The sequence below is a fragment of the Euwallacea similis genome, chromosome 7 (assembly GCF_039881205.1).
Source record: "Euwallacea similis isolate ESF13 chromosome 7, ESF131.1, whole genome shotgun sequence".
In the NCBI taxonomy this organism is placed as follows: domain Eukaryota; kingdom Metazoa; phylum Arthropoda; class Insecta; order Coleoptera; family Curculionidae; genus Euwallacea; species Euwallacea similis.
This window is the reverse complement of record NC_089615.1, coordinates 262,494-277,885: the sequence shown is the minus strand read 5'-3', so window position 1 is coordinate 277,885 and position 15,392 is coordinate 262,494. Positions and strand designations below refer to the sequence as shown.

The 15,392-nt window shown below is 32.9% G+C and overlaps 2 protein-coding genes across 2 annotated transcripts; one reads left to right on the top strand and one right to left on the bottom strand.

Annotated features, from left to right (window-relative positions):
• The first annotated feature begins 1,113 nt into the window (after positions 1–1,113).
• Positions 1,114–3,938, top strand: LOC136409890 (medium-chain acyl-CoA ligase ACSF2, mitochondrial-like). Its single transcript, XM_066391730.1, has 10 exons — positions 1,114–1,367; positions 1,541–1,841; positions 1,897–2,117; positions 2,172–2,289; positions 2,375–2,619; positions 2,862–3,027; positions 3,089–3,217; positions 3,274–3,401; positions 3,459–3,600; positions 3,650–3,938. The coding sequence occupies exons 1-10, from the start codon at positions 1,318–1,320 to the stop codon at positions 3,875–3,877; spliced, it is 1,728 nt and encodes a 575-aa protein (XP_066247827.1). The 5' UTR covers positions 1,114–1,317; the 3' UTR covers positions 3,878–3,938.
• A 1,916-nt stretch (positions 3,939–5,854) lies between these two features.
• On the bottom strand, positions 5,855–7,553 carry LOC136410096 (uncharacterized). The gene is made up of 2 exons (XM_066392064.1): positions 7,388–7,553; positions 5,855–6,168 (listed from the first exon to the last, which is right to left on the bottom strand). Exons 1-2 carry the CDS (start codon positions 7,551–7,553, stop codon positions 5,855–5,857), a joined length of 480 nt encoding a protein of 159 aa, XP_066248161.1.
• Positions 7,554–15,392: the final 7,839 nt, after the last annotated feature.

Below are 15,392 nucleotides of genomic sequence, written 5' to 3'. Positions count from 1 at the left end.
CACCTCCATATGATAAATAGACCCTCTTTATCTTTTAAGGCAACGATCTACTTCAACTAGTACAAGTTTAGTCAATCTCCAATGGGACACTCATAGGTGTCTGTGACATACCACATATGCCCAAGGATAAGACATAGCACCATCCTTGTAAGATAACATGTTTGCAATAACCAACCCCGTATCACTTTCTTAATGAAAGCTCACATACATGTCGGAGGGCCCGAAGGCGAGTTGCTTCCAGAAGCCATGAGTCGCAAATAAACACAAGAAAAGTCGCTTAATACCACTAACTTATTACTAAGAATGAATGTCACTAAGATTACACTAATTAATATTTACACGAATATTTACTGACTACCGTAGATGGTGATAAATGTCTTATGCCAATGATCTCTTTCACAAAAGGTAGACCGTATGTAAATCGAATCATAGGATGAGAGACGTGACAATCCGGGGCCAGTCCTCTCAATCTCAACTCTCGTTAATTACTACTCTCCCTTCCTGATTTCCATTTCTTTTCTTTTTTGTTCGCTGGCCCCGTTTTGTCCCCCTTGCAAGTTAAAAACAAGTGTGTCCCTTATTCCCGGGGTTCCTGGAAGTCATACCATAAAGAATGATAATGAATGTTTTAGGTTGACAAAATAGCGAAAAAACCAGAGCCCCGATCGATTACATAGGGTTCTACCAATACAAGAAGTCTGTCTGCCTGTGTACTTAAGGATATTTACTAAATTTATGGTGGCGCCGACATACATATAGTTATTAGGCAGTTATCGAAAGCGACGAAATAAATACCCGGCAACCGTTAGCTTCTGATTGCGATGAATTTAATTATTACATTTTTGTTTAAACTGATCGAAAGACTTACTTATTACATAATGAATACATGAAAATACAACAAGAAAATATAATTTATACCTCTGTGTCACATCATACCAATTTTCCATACTTAACTGTCGAATAGAATTTTAAGTTATCCAAGCTATGAATGAGAAGTAAGGACTATCTACAGTTCATTAGGAAATGTTAGCCGCACACGTGCTATAAACAATTCTGATAACTTCAAAAACTTGTTCTGTCTTGTGTATTCGCTGGTTTAAATCCAAATTAGAGTTTTAATTAACGAATATCGCAATGCTAACTTAATTACTACCTATCATATCTTTATTAAGGGTATTACGAAGCATCTTTCATTTGGCTTATCAACAAAATAAATGACTGTTGATAATGAAAATACAATTAGTTAAATCTCTTCGCAGTAATCTGAGTCAGTGCGCCGGCGGCAGATATTAGATTGAAGTGAAACGAGGAAAAAAAATGTGGTTTATTTTGAAAAGAAAATTGTATCATCGAATGGTTTTCCAACAGTAAGTCAAAACAACCTAATTAGTAGATATCTAGCTAAGGAGTGTCTCACTTAATATTGAAACATCGTTATAGATAATATTTCTTATTTTTGTGCAAGTACATATGTGTTGCTTTACAAACGTTCGATAATAACTAATTTAACGTTTAATTTCAATTACTTTTTGGATTTCAGAGCGCGACTATATACAAACCGCAGTTATATTCATTACCCCGGAAAAGACTTACTACGGTCTCTCACTGTAGGGAAGCTATTAGAGCAAGCAGCAGAAACCTATAAGAATCGACCTGCTCTCATCTCTAAATCGCAAAACCAAACACTAACATTTCAAGAGGTACTAATTCAGGCAGATAAGCTCGCCGCTGGGTTTAGATCCGTTGGCCTTCACCCTGGAGACCGAATCGGAATTTGGGCCCCTAATTTAATAGAATGGTATATTACTGATATGGCCTGTGCTCGCGGGGGGTATATATTGGTAGGACAGTTGTCTTAGAAATACTGGAAAGAAACTGGCGTTTACTGATTTTTAGGTCAATTTTAATCCTGCCTTTCAACCGAAAGAGATTAGACCGCTAATAAACTCAGTGCAGCTCAGTGCCATTGTATGTCCCCACAAATTTAAATCTCAAGATTATTATAAACATCTCGTGGAAATTTGTCCAGAGTTGCCCGATTGCCCTCGTGGAAAACTGCAAAGCAAAGCAACTCCCACACTCAAGAGCGTTATTATAACAAGTGAAGAAAATTTAAAGTATTATCTTGATTTTAATTTGCGTTACAAATAATTTACATTTTTAATTCTAAGAGGTGCATTCCAATATAACGAGATAGCAAGCCTTGCTTCGCAGTCCGAAATCAATAAAATTCAAGAATATCAACAATTCATAGATCCTGACCAAGTGTGCCATATGCAATTCACATCGGTAATGTCTAATGTATTAATTTTTTTTCTATACATACTATAAATTATTTAATTTCAAAATAATCTATATTGTGATTTAGTTTTAGGGTACTACTGGAATCCCGAAAGCTCCCGTTCAAAGCCATTTTCAGAGAGTTAATAATTCCTATTTCGTTGGAAAACGTAACGAATTGGATATAAAGCATCATGTGATTTGTGTTCAAGTACCATTTTTCCATGTATTTGGAACTGTGGCGACTATTGGAGGTTCTTTAAATTTTGGAACCACGCTAGTTTTACCTGCATCTAGCTTTAATCCTGATAAGTCTTTGGATGCTATTAGAGACGAAAAGTAAGTAAATTTTTAAGGAAAAATATAAAATGTTCGGAAAGTGACAATTTCAATACTTTAGTGAAATCAGGACTAATATGCCTATTTGAATGTTGAATTCTAGTTAACTTATCACAAAATTATATTTTGTCCTTCAAAAAATCTGTAGGTATTATTCCTACTATATCATGTACTAGTTGCCAGACTTCACAAATGAACAAGCTTATAATGAATACATGTATCATTATTTGCAAATGTTTAAGGTGCAGTATTATTTACGGAACACCTACAATGTACGTAGACGTAATAAACAGACAAAAAATGAGAAACGAAAACATCAATCCAGAAATTGCCGTCAGTGGTGGTGCACCATGCTCACCGCATTTGTTTCATCAAATGAAACGTGTTTTAAAATTAAAGAAAGTTAAGGTTGGACAAAAACATAGGAACTTTTGATGTATTCATTTAACAGGAATTATTTAATCTCCAGTCAATATATGGATTATCCGAAACTACCTGCGTAATATTTCAATCGATGTCTGATGATGACGAATATCATTCAACAGCAACAGTTGGGCATATTGGTGACCACTTAGAAGCTAAAGTGGTGGATGCAGAAGTATCCTTCGCTCTTGTAATATGTAATTGCCAACCGATTAAATCGAGGAATTTTAGGGAAAAATAGTTCCTAAAGGAACTCCTGGTGAACTTTTAATAAGGGGATACTTGACTACTTTGGGGTACTATAATAACGAAGAGAAAACTAAGGAACTTATGGGACCTGACGGATGGTTACACACTGGGTAAATTATTTGTGATTTTATTACTTTTATTCCTTTTAATATTTCGTTTCATTGCAGAGACCAATTCGTGCTGGAGGATAATGGATATGGTAAGATTGTAGGAAGGTTAAAAGACGTTATAATAAGAGGAGGGGAGAACATATTTCCAAAAGAAATAGAAGATATTTTAAATACTCATCCAAATATTTTGGAATCTCAGGTAAAAAATAGTCACTTTTGAAGATTAAATTACTTATATTTACATGCAGGTGGTTGGCGTTCCCCATGAGCGACTTGGGGAAGAAGTTTGTGCAGTTTTGCGAGTAAAAGATAAACATTCTATGAATTTACACGACATCGTATCCTATTGTAAAGGAAAAATAGCTCAATTTAAAATTCCATCTCGCCTAGAAATTGTGGATATGTTCCCAAAAACGGCTTCAGGAAAAGTACAGAAATTCAAAATTGTTCATCATCTTAAAAACAATAATAAATAGTCAATAAAATTATATATGGAGATATGATGAATTTGCTTTGTTGAACCCGCTTTATCTCTGTAGCAAAATAACTTCGTTCAAAACTGTGGAACCCTAACAAATTTACTAGCGACATAATATAATGGACATAATGGAAATCTACAAACTGATCAACATATTATGTCATTCTGTCAAGCGATAAAACTCCTTGTGTTCCTTATACACGTTTTTTTTAACACTCATTACTGGTGGAAAAAAATTACATTTATTATATGTATAGTATATACATACAGTTGCGGATAAAACATCGGCCCAAAATTCATAAACTTTCTTTATGGAAACATTGCAAGCTTATTACTGACCATTCAAACAAGTGAAATACACCATTTTGTAGAGAATTTGAAGGTCTATAAAATGCACAATTTTGCTTTTGCATAACTTTTATTTATAACGTAACAATCTTATTTAATCAAAACAAGGTAAAAATTCGACCGGACAAAACATCGCCCTCAAACCCAAGTCAAATGTTTCATTTTGTTTGTGTCAATATTTTTAAATGTTTTTTAGGTTATGTTTAGGTTATTTTGTTGGTATGTGTATTTTCACATAACCAAAATTAATCATTTGACTTTTAACTAAAGTGTGTAAAGCAAATTATGGCTCCCCCGCAAGTTGACGATCCTGTACAGAATTTAATTGTGCGTCTGCGAGATGAGGAGGGATTGACGATGGAAGCTATCGGAAATCATGTTAAAATGCACCGTAGCAACGTTTCACGAATTTTTCGCCGTGCAAAACACCCGAAGGAAGTAAGCAAAGGAGGAAGACCTCGAAAAACCGATGATAGGTGTGCGCTTATTGTTGTTATTTCTTACATCAGGATTACTGTAATTGGGTTTCGGTGAAAGAAACTAAAAGATTTTTATTTTAGAACCGATAGAAAAATTGTGCGCACGTCCAAGAACAATCCGCGACTTTCGGCATCTACTATTCAAAGTGAAGTCGGAGTAGCGTATATTTCTTCCCGCACAATTCAATGTCGTTTGTGCGAAAACGGTCTTTATGGACGACAACCAGCGAAAAAGCCATGGATATCAAAAAAGAATATTGCGGCAAGGCTTAAATTTGCACATGAGCATATTGAGTGAACGGTGGAGGACTGGAAAAAAGTCCTTTGGTCTGATGAATCCAAAATTAACCTTTGCAACAACGATGGCAAAGGTTACGTTCGTCGACCAAAAAATGAAAGGTATAACCCAAAGTACACCACACCCACAGTGAAATTTGGCCGTGGCAATATTATGGTGTGGAGTTGTTTTTCATGGTACGGTGTTGGTCCTTTGCATTGAATAATCGACACGATGAACTAAATTCAATATCGTGAAATTTTGAAAGGGGTAATGTTGCCTTATGCCACATATAATATGCCAAATGATGGCTATTTATGCACGACAACGACCCCAAACACACAGCTAAAAATGTGAAAACGTGGATCGGCAATAACGGTATTTCGTGCCTTCATTGGCCAGCGCAATCCCCGGACCTAAACCCTATTGAGCACCTCTGGGAAGCGGTTAAAAAGGAATTGCGCGAGCAAAAATTTGGCAATCAAGATGATCTGTTTAATGCCGTAAATAATATCTGGGGTACATTATCTAATGGATTGATTCACCGTCTAATTGAATCAATGCCGCACAGATGCCAAGCAGTAATAAAAGCTGGTGAATTTGCCACGAAATATTAAAGAATAATTTTGGGGTCGATGTTTTGTCCGGTCGAATTTTTACCTTGTTTTGTTTAAATAAGATTGTTACGTTATAAATAAAAGTTATGCAAAAGCAAAATTGTGCATTTTATAGACCTTTAAATTCTCTACAAAATGGTGTATTTTACTTGTTTGAATGGCCAATAATAAACTTGCAATGTTTCCATAAAGAAAGTTTATGAACTTGGGGCCTATGTTTTGTCCGCGACTGTATATATGTTCCAATTATGTATTTACACACCATTATCTATACTAAAATAAATTACACTTATGACGCTTATAAACAATAAATGTGTATCGTAACTGTTTGTTGACGATAAACTACAGCTGTTCTCAATTGCATTCACCAATAGGCCCTGCCTTTGTAGTTGCATGTGAATATTGTGAATTATTAGTTTTTCTAAATGATTTTTCCTGGCCAAAATCACGGTGAATATTTTCTTGTCGATATTTAAGTGTGCATCGCAAAAGGATAAAACCAAATGATTTCCTACTGCTTTGATAACCTGAATTCCTCCATAAAATAATGTTTCCGATTGATAGCTATCTGAAAATACGAAATTAGGGAAACAACATAAATATATAGGGTGTCCGGAAAGGTCATGTCATAAATTCTAGGGATTATAGAGAAGGCGAAAGTAATGCTAGTACTTCATGGTAAAAAAGTACCTAGTGGTCTTCGTTACTGGGTTATTGGCTCTCAAAGTAAGAAGTTAAAAAAGTGTTTTTGCTGTAACTTTTAAACAATTATAATGGTAACAATGAAAATTGGGCGTTTTAAATAACTCATAGTTATGCTTATTTTCATATGTCTTCCTTATACAGGGAAAGTCAAAATTTCTCATTTAAATTGAAGTATTTTTTTAGTGTGTTTACTAAATCAGTATTTTTTTTCATAATTTGATTTTATGATAATTTTTCCACAAAAAAAGTATATCTTGCTTTAATCGATACATTGTATCGTTTTTGAGAAAGGCGCATTTTATTATCAACATGCACCATATATGCCAACAATTTGAAGTCAAATAAAATAGCAGTTTATTGTAAAAAATGATATGTAAAAAAGTTATCAAAAATGTTCATGTCAACATTCAATATCAAAAATATTCAATGTCACCAACATTAGTTATTTCAATAATATCATAGAGTTTAGCAACGAAGCGTATGCAGATATGCATCTAATGTTCGGACTTGCAGGACGTAATGCTGTCGAACATGCTATCTTACAGTTCGAGGTGATCATATTGAACGTTCTTGATAACTTTAATTGTAATATATAAAATTTTTTAATAAATTGCTATTATATTTGATTTAAAATTATTGACATTTATTGTAAATGTGGATAATTAAATTAGATTTTCTCAAAAACGATACAAGATATCGATTAGAGCCAGATATACCTTTTTTGTAGGAAAATTATCATAAAATCAAATTATGAAAAAAAATACTGATTTAGTAAACACATTAAAAAAATACTTCAATTTAAATGAGAAATTTTGACTTTCCCTGTATAAGGAAGACATATGAAAATAAGCATAACTATGAGTTATTTAAAACGCCCAATTTTCATTGTTACCATTATAATTGTTTAAAAGTTACAACAAAAACACTTTTTTTAACGTCTTACTTTGAGAGCCAATAACCCAATAACGAAGGCCACTAGGAATTTTTTTACCACGAAGTACTAGCATTATTTTCACCTTCTCTATAACTCCTATAATTTATAATATGACCTTTCCGTACACCCTGTATAAGGATTAAAATACCTTCAGCAGTGTTGTCAGTCATCCAAAATCCAGGTTGGAACATATTATATCTTAATCTATACTCTGTATTGTGAATACCTTCATCCCAATAGATTCTTATATATTTCGTATCATACAGATGGGTAATATACAGAGGATATCTTTCTCTTTTCTTGTATTTACTCATATCTCTAAAAAGCAAACTTTGAAACACACAGTATAGTAACCGCAGCTATAGCCGAATGAAGTCTTTATTACCGTTAAGAAAGTTGAACAAACAGGAGCCATCAAAATGTCTGTCAATAATGCAACGCAAAAAGTTTGTCATTAATAAATCGGAGGATCTGTCAGTTAAAAGTGCTGTTAAAAATATGTAGTTTTGAAAATTTAGAACAATATAAAGTATAACTTCTATGAGAATAAAAAATTCTGAACTGATTCATTTGGGCCCTACGTACCTGAACAAACTTTCGCTTCTGAAATTATATTATTAAATACCAGTACAGAAATTTTATGATTTTTTCAACGATAGTGAAAATGTCGATCTAAGATAATCCGGCCGGCGTAAATATAATCGTTATTGTCTCAATGGTTAAGCGCTTGCGTTGGAATATACACTCATGGACAACATCATCGAATATTTTTTAATTTTTATACTTTCTTGTCGAGACGTTAAAATTAAGTAATTTAATACTTTACACTAGTGAGACCAGTTCATGTTACAAATTATTATTAAAATTTTATAGGAAAAACAAGGTGAAAAAGATCTAACTTGTTAGCAATCATTGAAAATATTTACGTTACACTTAATTACTATAATGTAGCAAAATTGTAAGTGTTCTGATTTAAATAACAGGTTAGTATCAAAAATTTTCTCCTCGAGCTCTAGTTACTGAATTCATTCTTCTTGGTATACTGTTAAGTGTGTGTGTATTGTGAGTGTATTCTTGGGGAATTGCGTTTCATTCGTAATGGGCTGCAAACTGAAGCTTTTCCATTATAGTTGGAACGGGAATCCTTTTCCTTATGCACCTTTTTAGCTCATATCACATAACGTCTATCGGGTTTAAATCCGGGTTATAGGGCGGCCAATTCAATATTTGAATATGGGCGTATTCAGATAATTAGCCACTATGACAATGGAATGTGGTCGTGCGTTATCGTGCATTATCCAATATGATCAACGTATGAAAAAATGTGATCCTGAAGAATATCAGCGATCATGCCGTCATTCGTCCAATTATTTTCACGAGTTCAGCGAGCCCCTCTCAACTTACACCTCCCCAAAGCATTAAGCCAGTATCTCCAAAGCTGATGGTCTGAATAGAATTGCAGTTGGTGTATTGTTCCTCAATTCGCCTGTAAATATGATTTCGTCCATCTGACTTCTATAATTGGATTCTGGTCTCATCTGTGAACAGAATATTGTTCTACTACTCACTTTTTCACTGTACATGCGCTTTGGCAAATTGCAATCGACGAGGTTTATGATTTTAGAGAAAACGATGGCTTTGGCTAGACGTCTTGCTTTTAAACCTGCTTCTTTTAATTTTCTTCTGACTGTTTTTAAACTACCCTTAATTTGTTTCATATTCAGTAGCTCATTTTTGGGGCACATAGAAGTCAATATGCGATTTCGAGAAGAACTAAGGATCAAAAAATGATCATCAATTGAAAAGTGCAAATTTTAAGGGGTTTGAGTGCTAGAAGGTGATATTTTTTGTTATACACGCCAAAAGGACCTAGACGCTAACAATGTTAACAAGGTAGTAAATATTAACCGATAGATGGCAATAGCTGTATGTTCTAGGGTTGTATCAATTCTAAAGGGGTTATATATCGTACGTATCGTACCAATACTTTATGTTGTCATATTGTCTCGTTCAATTATTTGCAGTTAACCTTGTTTGAATCATGGAAATACACGTTGCGGGAAATAATAAAAGAAGAAAAAAAACATGGAAAGAAAGACAAAATTCTGGTTAGTGGTCACTCATATCTCCCTTGTGATAGGGATTTTGCACAAACTGAAAAAAGCAAGCGAGTATGAAAGTTTTACTATGCGGCGCTAGATTGTCCCTTCACTCTCTTACCTGCTCACTTTTTAACAAATAATTTTTTTTTTTTAATTTAAAAGCAGCATAAAATATACTATCTTTTGATGTTTGTTTATTTTGTTAAACATTGCTTACGTTGCTAATAGCGTAAAATGACTGATTTTTTAAAATTGAAACATGGGTCAAGTGACACCTCAAATTAAAGGTCTTTCAAAAGTACATTTAATGATGTGTCGCAATTCAAAATCTATCGGTTAATTTTTGAGAAAAACAGCCATAAATGGATATAATGTCAGAAGATATGTAGAACTGCATGGAAAATGGATAGAGCTATGAAATCGTTATTTGTCAACTGATTTTCAAAATTGAAAAAGTAAATAACATTTTTGAGAGATCTCTGTATTCTGACAGAAAACAGTTTTGTTTAAATTAATTTTCTGTCAAAAAAAATGGATGTAATTTTTTTTTCAAACGCCAACTATGTTTTTTATATTTTTTTATAATTGCCTGCATTTTCCTGAATACTTTGATAATTTTTTTTTTCTTCGATAATTTATCAAGAAAAATAAAAATTTTAAATATTTTAGTTTTATAAAATGTGTTCAAAATGACCACCATTTTGTTAAACACGTAAGTGGCATTTTTTGGAAACGCCGAAAGTTGCGTCACTAAGAAAATTAGGGGTATTTCGATGCTAGCTTGAACAATTGATCGTTTTAAGACGTCTATATTTTCAGATAGAATGTCGTAGACTTTAGCTTTAAGATATCTCTAAAAAAACTCCTTCGGTATTAAATCCAAACTACGTGCTGGCCACCTAATAGATCCATTTTTTCTTATCCAGCTCCCGTTAAATTATTCATTCAAATAATTGATATTTAATTGTGTATTATGGGACAGGGCTTTGTCTTGATGGAAATAAAATCTATTTAAATTGGTTAGAGGTAGTGCGTCTAAGAAATTTTGTAAATCAACAGAAAACAAACTAAAATGCCGGCCTTGGTTCAAAGGACCATATATAAAAAAAAGACCAATGAACCTACTTCTAACTATCCCACACCACACGTTCAAGGTAAACTGTCTCTGAAAATTGATTTTAACAACTAAGTGAGGATTCTCTGTTGACCAATAGCGATAATTTTTCTGTTAATAATGCCCGTCTTTCCAAAAAATACACTCATTTGACCTTATTATCTTTGTATAAAAATAGAGATTATCTTGTACTTTCCGTATAAACTATTCACAAAACACCATTCTTCGTTCTAAGTCATTTTTTTCTAATACTTGATCTTTGCACGGAACATATGGTATGTATAGTCTATACGAAGTCACTTGGAACGGCATTAAAATTATGGTATGGTCAATATTCTGCAGCACGCGTTGCAATAAAATAGCGAAATACAGGGTGTTTCAGTTTTAACCCGCATAACTTTAATAGTGTATTGAACGTCCAAAAATAATATCAGTTTGCTATATAAACCAACGTCCAAAAAGGTTTCCTTTAGTAGATACACAGGGTTCAAATTTAATTACAAAATTGAAAAAATTAAATTTCTTTAAAACGACTAGAGATTCTTTAACGAAATTTTGGAGGTATTAACGACTGTAAATGACGCATATGTTTTACTGAAAAAATATTTCTTAGCTTTTCCAATGGCGTGCCTACCTCCATGTTAGGAGATATTAAAAAAAAAAAGTGGTACGCTACTGGCTTTTCTGAAAATAAAAATTATTTTTGGATTCCTCGTTTAGTTCTGGAGAAATAGTTTCTCTTGAGATTTTTTCGTCCGACTCACCATTTCTAAGTAAAAAAATTAAAATAATGTTAATTTACGTCCTAAATAAATAATTAGAACGTAGTGGTACCATCACTTTACTGGAAATTTTAAAAGAAAAGGAAAACAATTCACCGCATTTATTAAAGAGTAAAGATAAGTTTTGAATATTTTTACGTCAAAAATTATTATTATGTACATATGTATCAATTTATGTAAGTATTAAATTAACATTAATATGTAAACAAACTAAACCTTAAATTAAGTTTTCAAAATGTCTGCCATCTACTTTCAACTTTTTTTTAACAATGAGTTAATGGCAGCTATTATTTGGAATGTGTCAAAAAAATTATGTCAAGCTGCTAATTATGTGTTAAGTGGATCTGATTAGTAATAATTTAATACTTACCCATAATCATGCCTAAACGTTTTTCAAACGCAGAATATGCAGATATCCATTTCATTTATGGATTTTGTAATGGAAATAGCAGTGCAGCGGTAAGAGAATATTGGAGGAGGTATCCACGACGAGTACTTCCCAATAGAGAGGTTTTTATTGAGACCCATCGAAAATTTCGAGAACTGGGATTTGGAAGGTCTGCAATTGAACGACAACCACGGATAAATCCTCAAATTTTAGAACTATTTGATGCTGACTCAACTTTGAGCACTAGAAGAGCATCAGCACAATTAAACCTTGGATCGCACGTAAAAGTTTGGAGATCACTTAGAAATGATCACAGAAAGCCATTTCACCTACAACCATTACAAGGCTTGCTGCCAGGTGACTACAACAAACGAGTACAATTCTGCAAATGGCTCCTGGACTCAACTGCTCTAAATTTTGAATTTCTCCAGAAAGTTTTGTGGACCGATGAAGCATGTTTCACCAGAAAAGGTGTAGTGAATTATCATAATTTACATATCTGGGCACATGAAAATCCCCATACGATCAGGCCATCCACATTTCAGAATGAGTTTAGTTGTAATGTATGGGTGGGACTAATAGGCCGCAACATCTGCGGACCACATTTTTTACCACATCGATTAAATTCTATGTTATTTCGAAACTTTTTGAACGAAGATCTGCATGAACTATTGGAAGACATCCCTTTAATCAACAGAATCGAAAGTTGGATACAGATGGACGGTGCTCCTGCCCATTCTAGTCGAGCGATTTCAGAATGGTTAGATACCAATTATACCAATCGGTGGATTGGTAGATATCGAAGGGAGCAAGATCAAAACTTGGTACCTCTGTTAGGCCCAGTAGTTTGGCCAGCTCGTTCCCCCGACCTCAATCCATTGGACTATTGGTTTTGGGGGCACCTTAAAGGTAAAGTTTATGAAACTCCTGTTGACACATTGAATGAATTACAGCAACGAATTGTGCAATCTTGTGATGAACTGAAGAGACAATCAAACCTAATAGGGGCTGCCATTAACTCAATGGTAAAAAGAAGTCGAAAGTGTATTGAAGTAGATGGCAGACATTTTGAAAACTTAATTTAAGGTTTAGTTTGTTTACATATTAATGTTAATTTAATACTTACATAAATTGATACATATGTACATAATAATAATTTTTGACGTAAAAATATTCAAAACTTATCTTTACTCTTTAATAAATGCGGTGAATTGTTTTCCTTTTCTTTTAAAATTTCCAGTAAAGTGATGGTACCACTACGTTCTAATTATTTATTTAGGACGTAAATTAACATTATTTTAATTTTTTTACTTAGAAATGGTGAGTCGGACGAAAAAATCTCAAGAGAAACTATTTCTCCAGAACTAAACGAGGAATCCAAAAATAATTTTTATTTTCAGAAAAGCCAGTAGCGTACCACTTTTTTTTTTTAATATCTCCTAACATGGAGGTAGGCACGCCATTGGAAAAGCTAAGAAATATTTTTTCAGTAAAACATATGCGTCATTTACAGTCGTTAATACCTCCAAAATTTCGTTAAAGAATCTCTAGTCGTTTTAAAGAAATTTAATTTTTTCAATTTTGTAATTAAATTTGAACCCCGTGTATCTACTAAAGGAAACCTTTTTGGACGTTGGTTTATATAGCAAACTGATATTATTTTTGGACGTTCAATACACTATTAAAGTTATGCGGGTTAAAACTGAAACACCCTGTATACAGGGTGTTTCTTAAGTACGGTACATAACTTCGGGAGCATATTCTACAGCTAAAATAAAGGAAATTTTGTTATATAAACTATATCCCAAAAATGCTTCGTTGCGAAAATACAGGATGTGAAAGTTTCTTTAAAATATTACAATTTTTAAAATATTTCCGAAACTACTTAAGACATTTTAATGAAATTTTACAAAGTTTGAGAGTCAGAAACGGTGCGTATTTTACGCTAAAAACAGTGGCTGTTGTGTAACCAGTGGCGTGCCGGCAGGATAATTGCTGGATATTTTAAAGGAAAAATGTGGTACGCTACTGTTCTTTACCAATATTTTGTTCCTTTTTTAATTATTTGTTTGATTTAGAAGAAAAAAGGTCTCTTGACTTTTTTTCGTAGGACGCACCGTTTTCGAGTAAATAAATAAAAAACCGTAATGTAATAAGTACTATTCGTGAATGAATATAGGACCATTTTCATTTTTTTTATTATTTAACTACAAATAACAATCATAAAAATAATAATTTCTGATACAGAGTATCAGTTGGGGGTAAGTATTTTAGTTTGCTTTGAAAAGAACATGGCTGCTTCCTGTAAAATGCGTTAATATAATTATCAATTTAATAAGTTCGCTCAGCAGTTTAACGCATGTTACAGGAAGCAGCCCTGTATGTACAATAATATTGTACAATTATTATCGTACAATATTAAAAAATCGCAAATTAGAGTAAAAGCGTTAATTTTAGGTATAGGGATGCTTAATAGTAATTGATTCAGTATTAAATTTAGATTCTAGACATATAAAAATATATGTAGTGTTCTATTTGAAATAAGCGACTTTTTTGCCATCAAAGTTCTTTAAATATGACGTGTTTTTTTGGATACCCTGTATGATATTTATAAAAACTTTTCACATTAATCTAATATACCATATCTAGTTAACATGTCAGCAAATTTTCGTAAAGCCAGCTTCAATAATAGCTGAGAATTTTAAATTTTATAGAAATGGTGTTTTAAAAAGATTTTTCTTTAAAACCAAAATATCTTTAAAATGGTTAGGTTTAGGTATAGGAATATCGAATAAGAATTTAATCAGTTTAATCACTAGATTCTAAAAATGCAAAAATATACTGGGAGTTCCATTTGAAATAAGGAAGTTGACCTCAACCTCCGGTGTAACCGGAAGTGATATGACTTTCAAGATATTTTAAAAAAGTAGAGTGTATCTATATTAGTTTAACCCCCAAATATGAAAAATTTAGATTTGCTACAAGTACACAAGTTTCTAATGAAACAGTTACGTGAATCACCCTGTATATTCTTTTAGTATACAATTAGAATAGAAAACGCCAATTTATGTATCTTTTTAGATCCCATACATTCGGAATTTGCACATAAAGATTTACATATCCAAACTCAAAGGATAATTTTAAATATCTACTCTTATTTGAAAATTGAAAATAGTGATTCTTCAAAAAACGAAATTTTTAACAGAATTTGTGAATTGACTAAACTTAGCCGTACTACAATTATTAGAGTTGTTAAAGCTGGTGACGTAGTTGACCACTCTATTAAACGTAAACGAGTTGGAGAAAAACTTAAAAAAATTGACATCAGCACAAAAGAGGATATTTGTCGCATTGTGTACGACTTTTATAAAGAAAACAAAGTTCTAACCTTAGAAATGATTCGGGAAAAATTACGAAAATATCCAGATTATGATTGTAAATCTTTAGACACCTTGAGGGATATTCTATTAGACTGCGGCTTTGCCTACAAAAAATTAGACAAAAGAATGGTTATTATGGAATCTGCTCGTCTTATAAAACAAAGGCAAGATTATTTGCATAAAATAAAGGAGCATCGAGATGCAAAGAGAGACATAGTTTACCTGGATGAAACCTGGTTCGACACCCATGATGTTGTTTAATATGGATGGGTGGATGATAGCAGAAATTGCAATTTAAATGCTCCATGTTCTAGGGGTAAGAGAATTATAATTCTACATACTGGGACTGAGGACGGTTTTATACCAAATGCCTCATTGTTATCTATG

Coding starts and splice junctions, on each gene's coding strand:
- LOC136409890 (XM_066391730.1), top strand. CDS start 1,318: ATGTGGTTTATTTTGAAAAGAAAATTGTATCATCGAATGGTTTTCCAA. Junction 1,842..1,896: donor CTCGCGGGGGGTATATATTG/GTAGGACAGTTG, acceptor ACTGATTTTTAG/GTCAATTTTAATCCTGCCTT. Junction 2,620..2,861: donor GATGCTATTAGAGACGAAAA/GTAAGTAAATTT, acceptor CAAATGTTTAAG/GTGCAGTATTATTTACGGAA.
- LOC136410096 (XM_066392064.1), bottom strand. CDS start 7,553: ATGAGTAAATACAAGAAAAGAGAAAGATATCCTCTGTATATTACCCAT. Junction 6,169..7,387: donor GACTGACAACACTGCTGAAG/GTATTTTAATCC, acceptor TCGTATTTTCAG/ATAGCTATCAATCGGAAACA.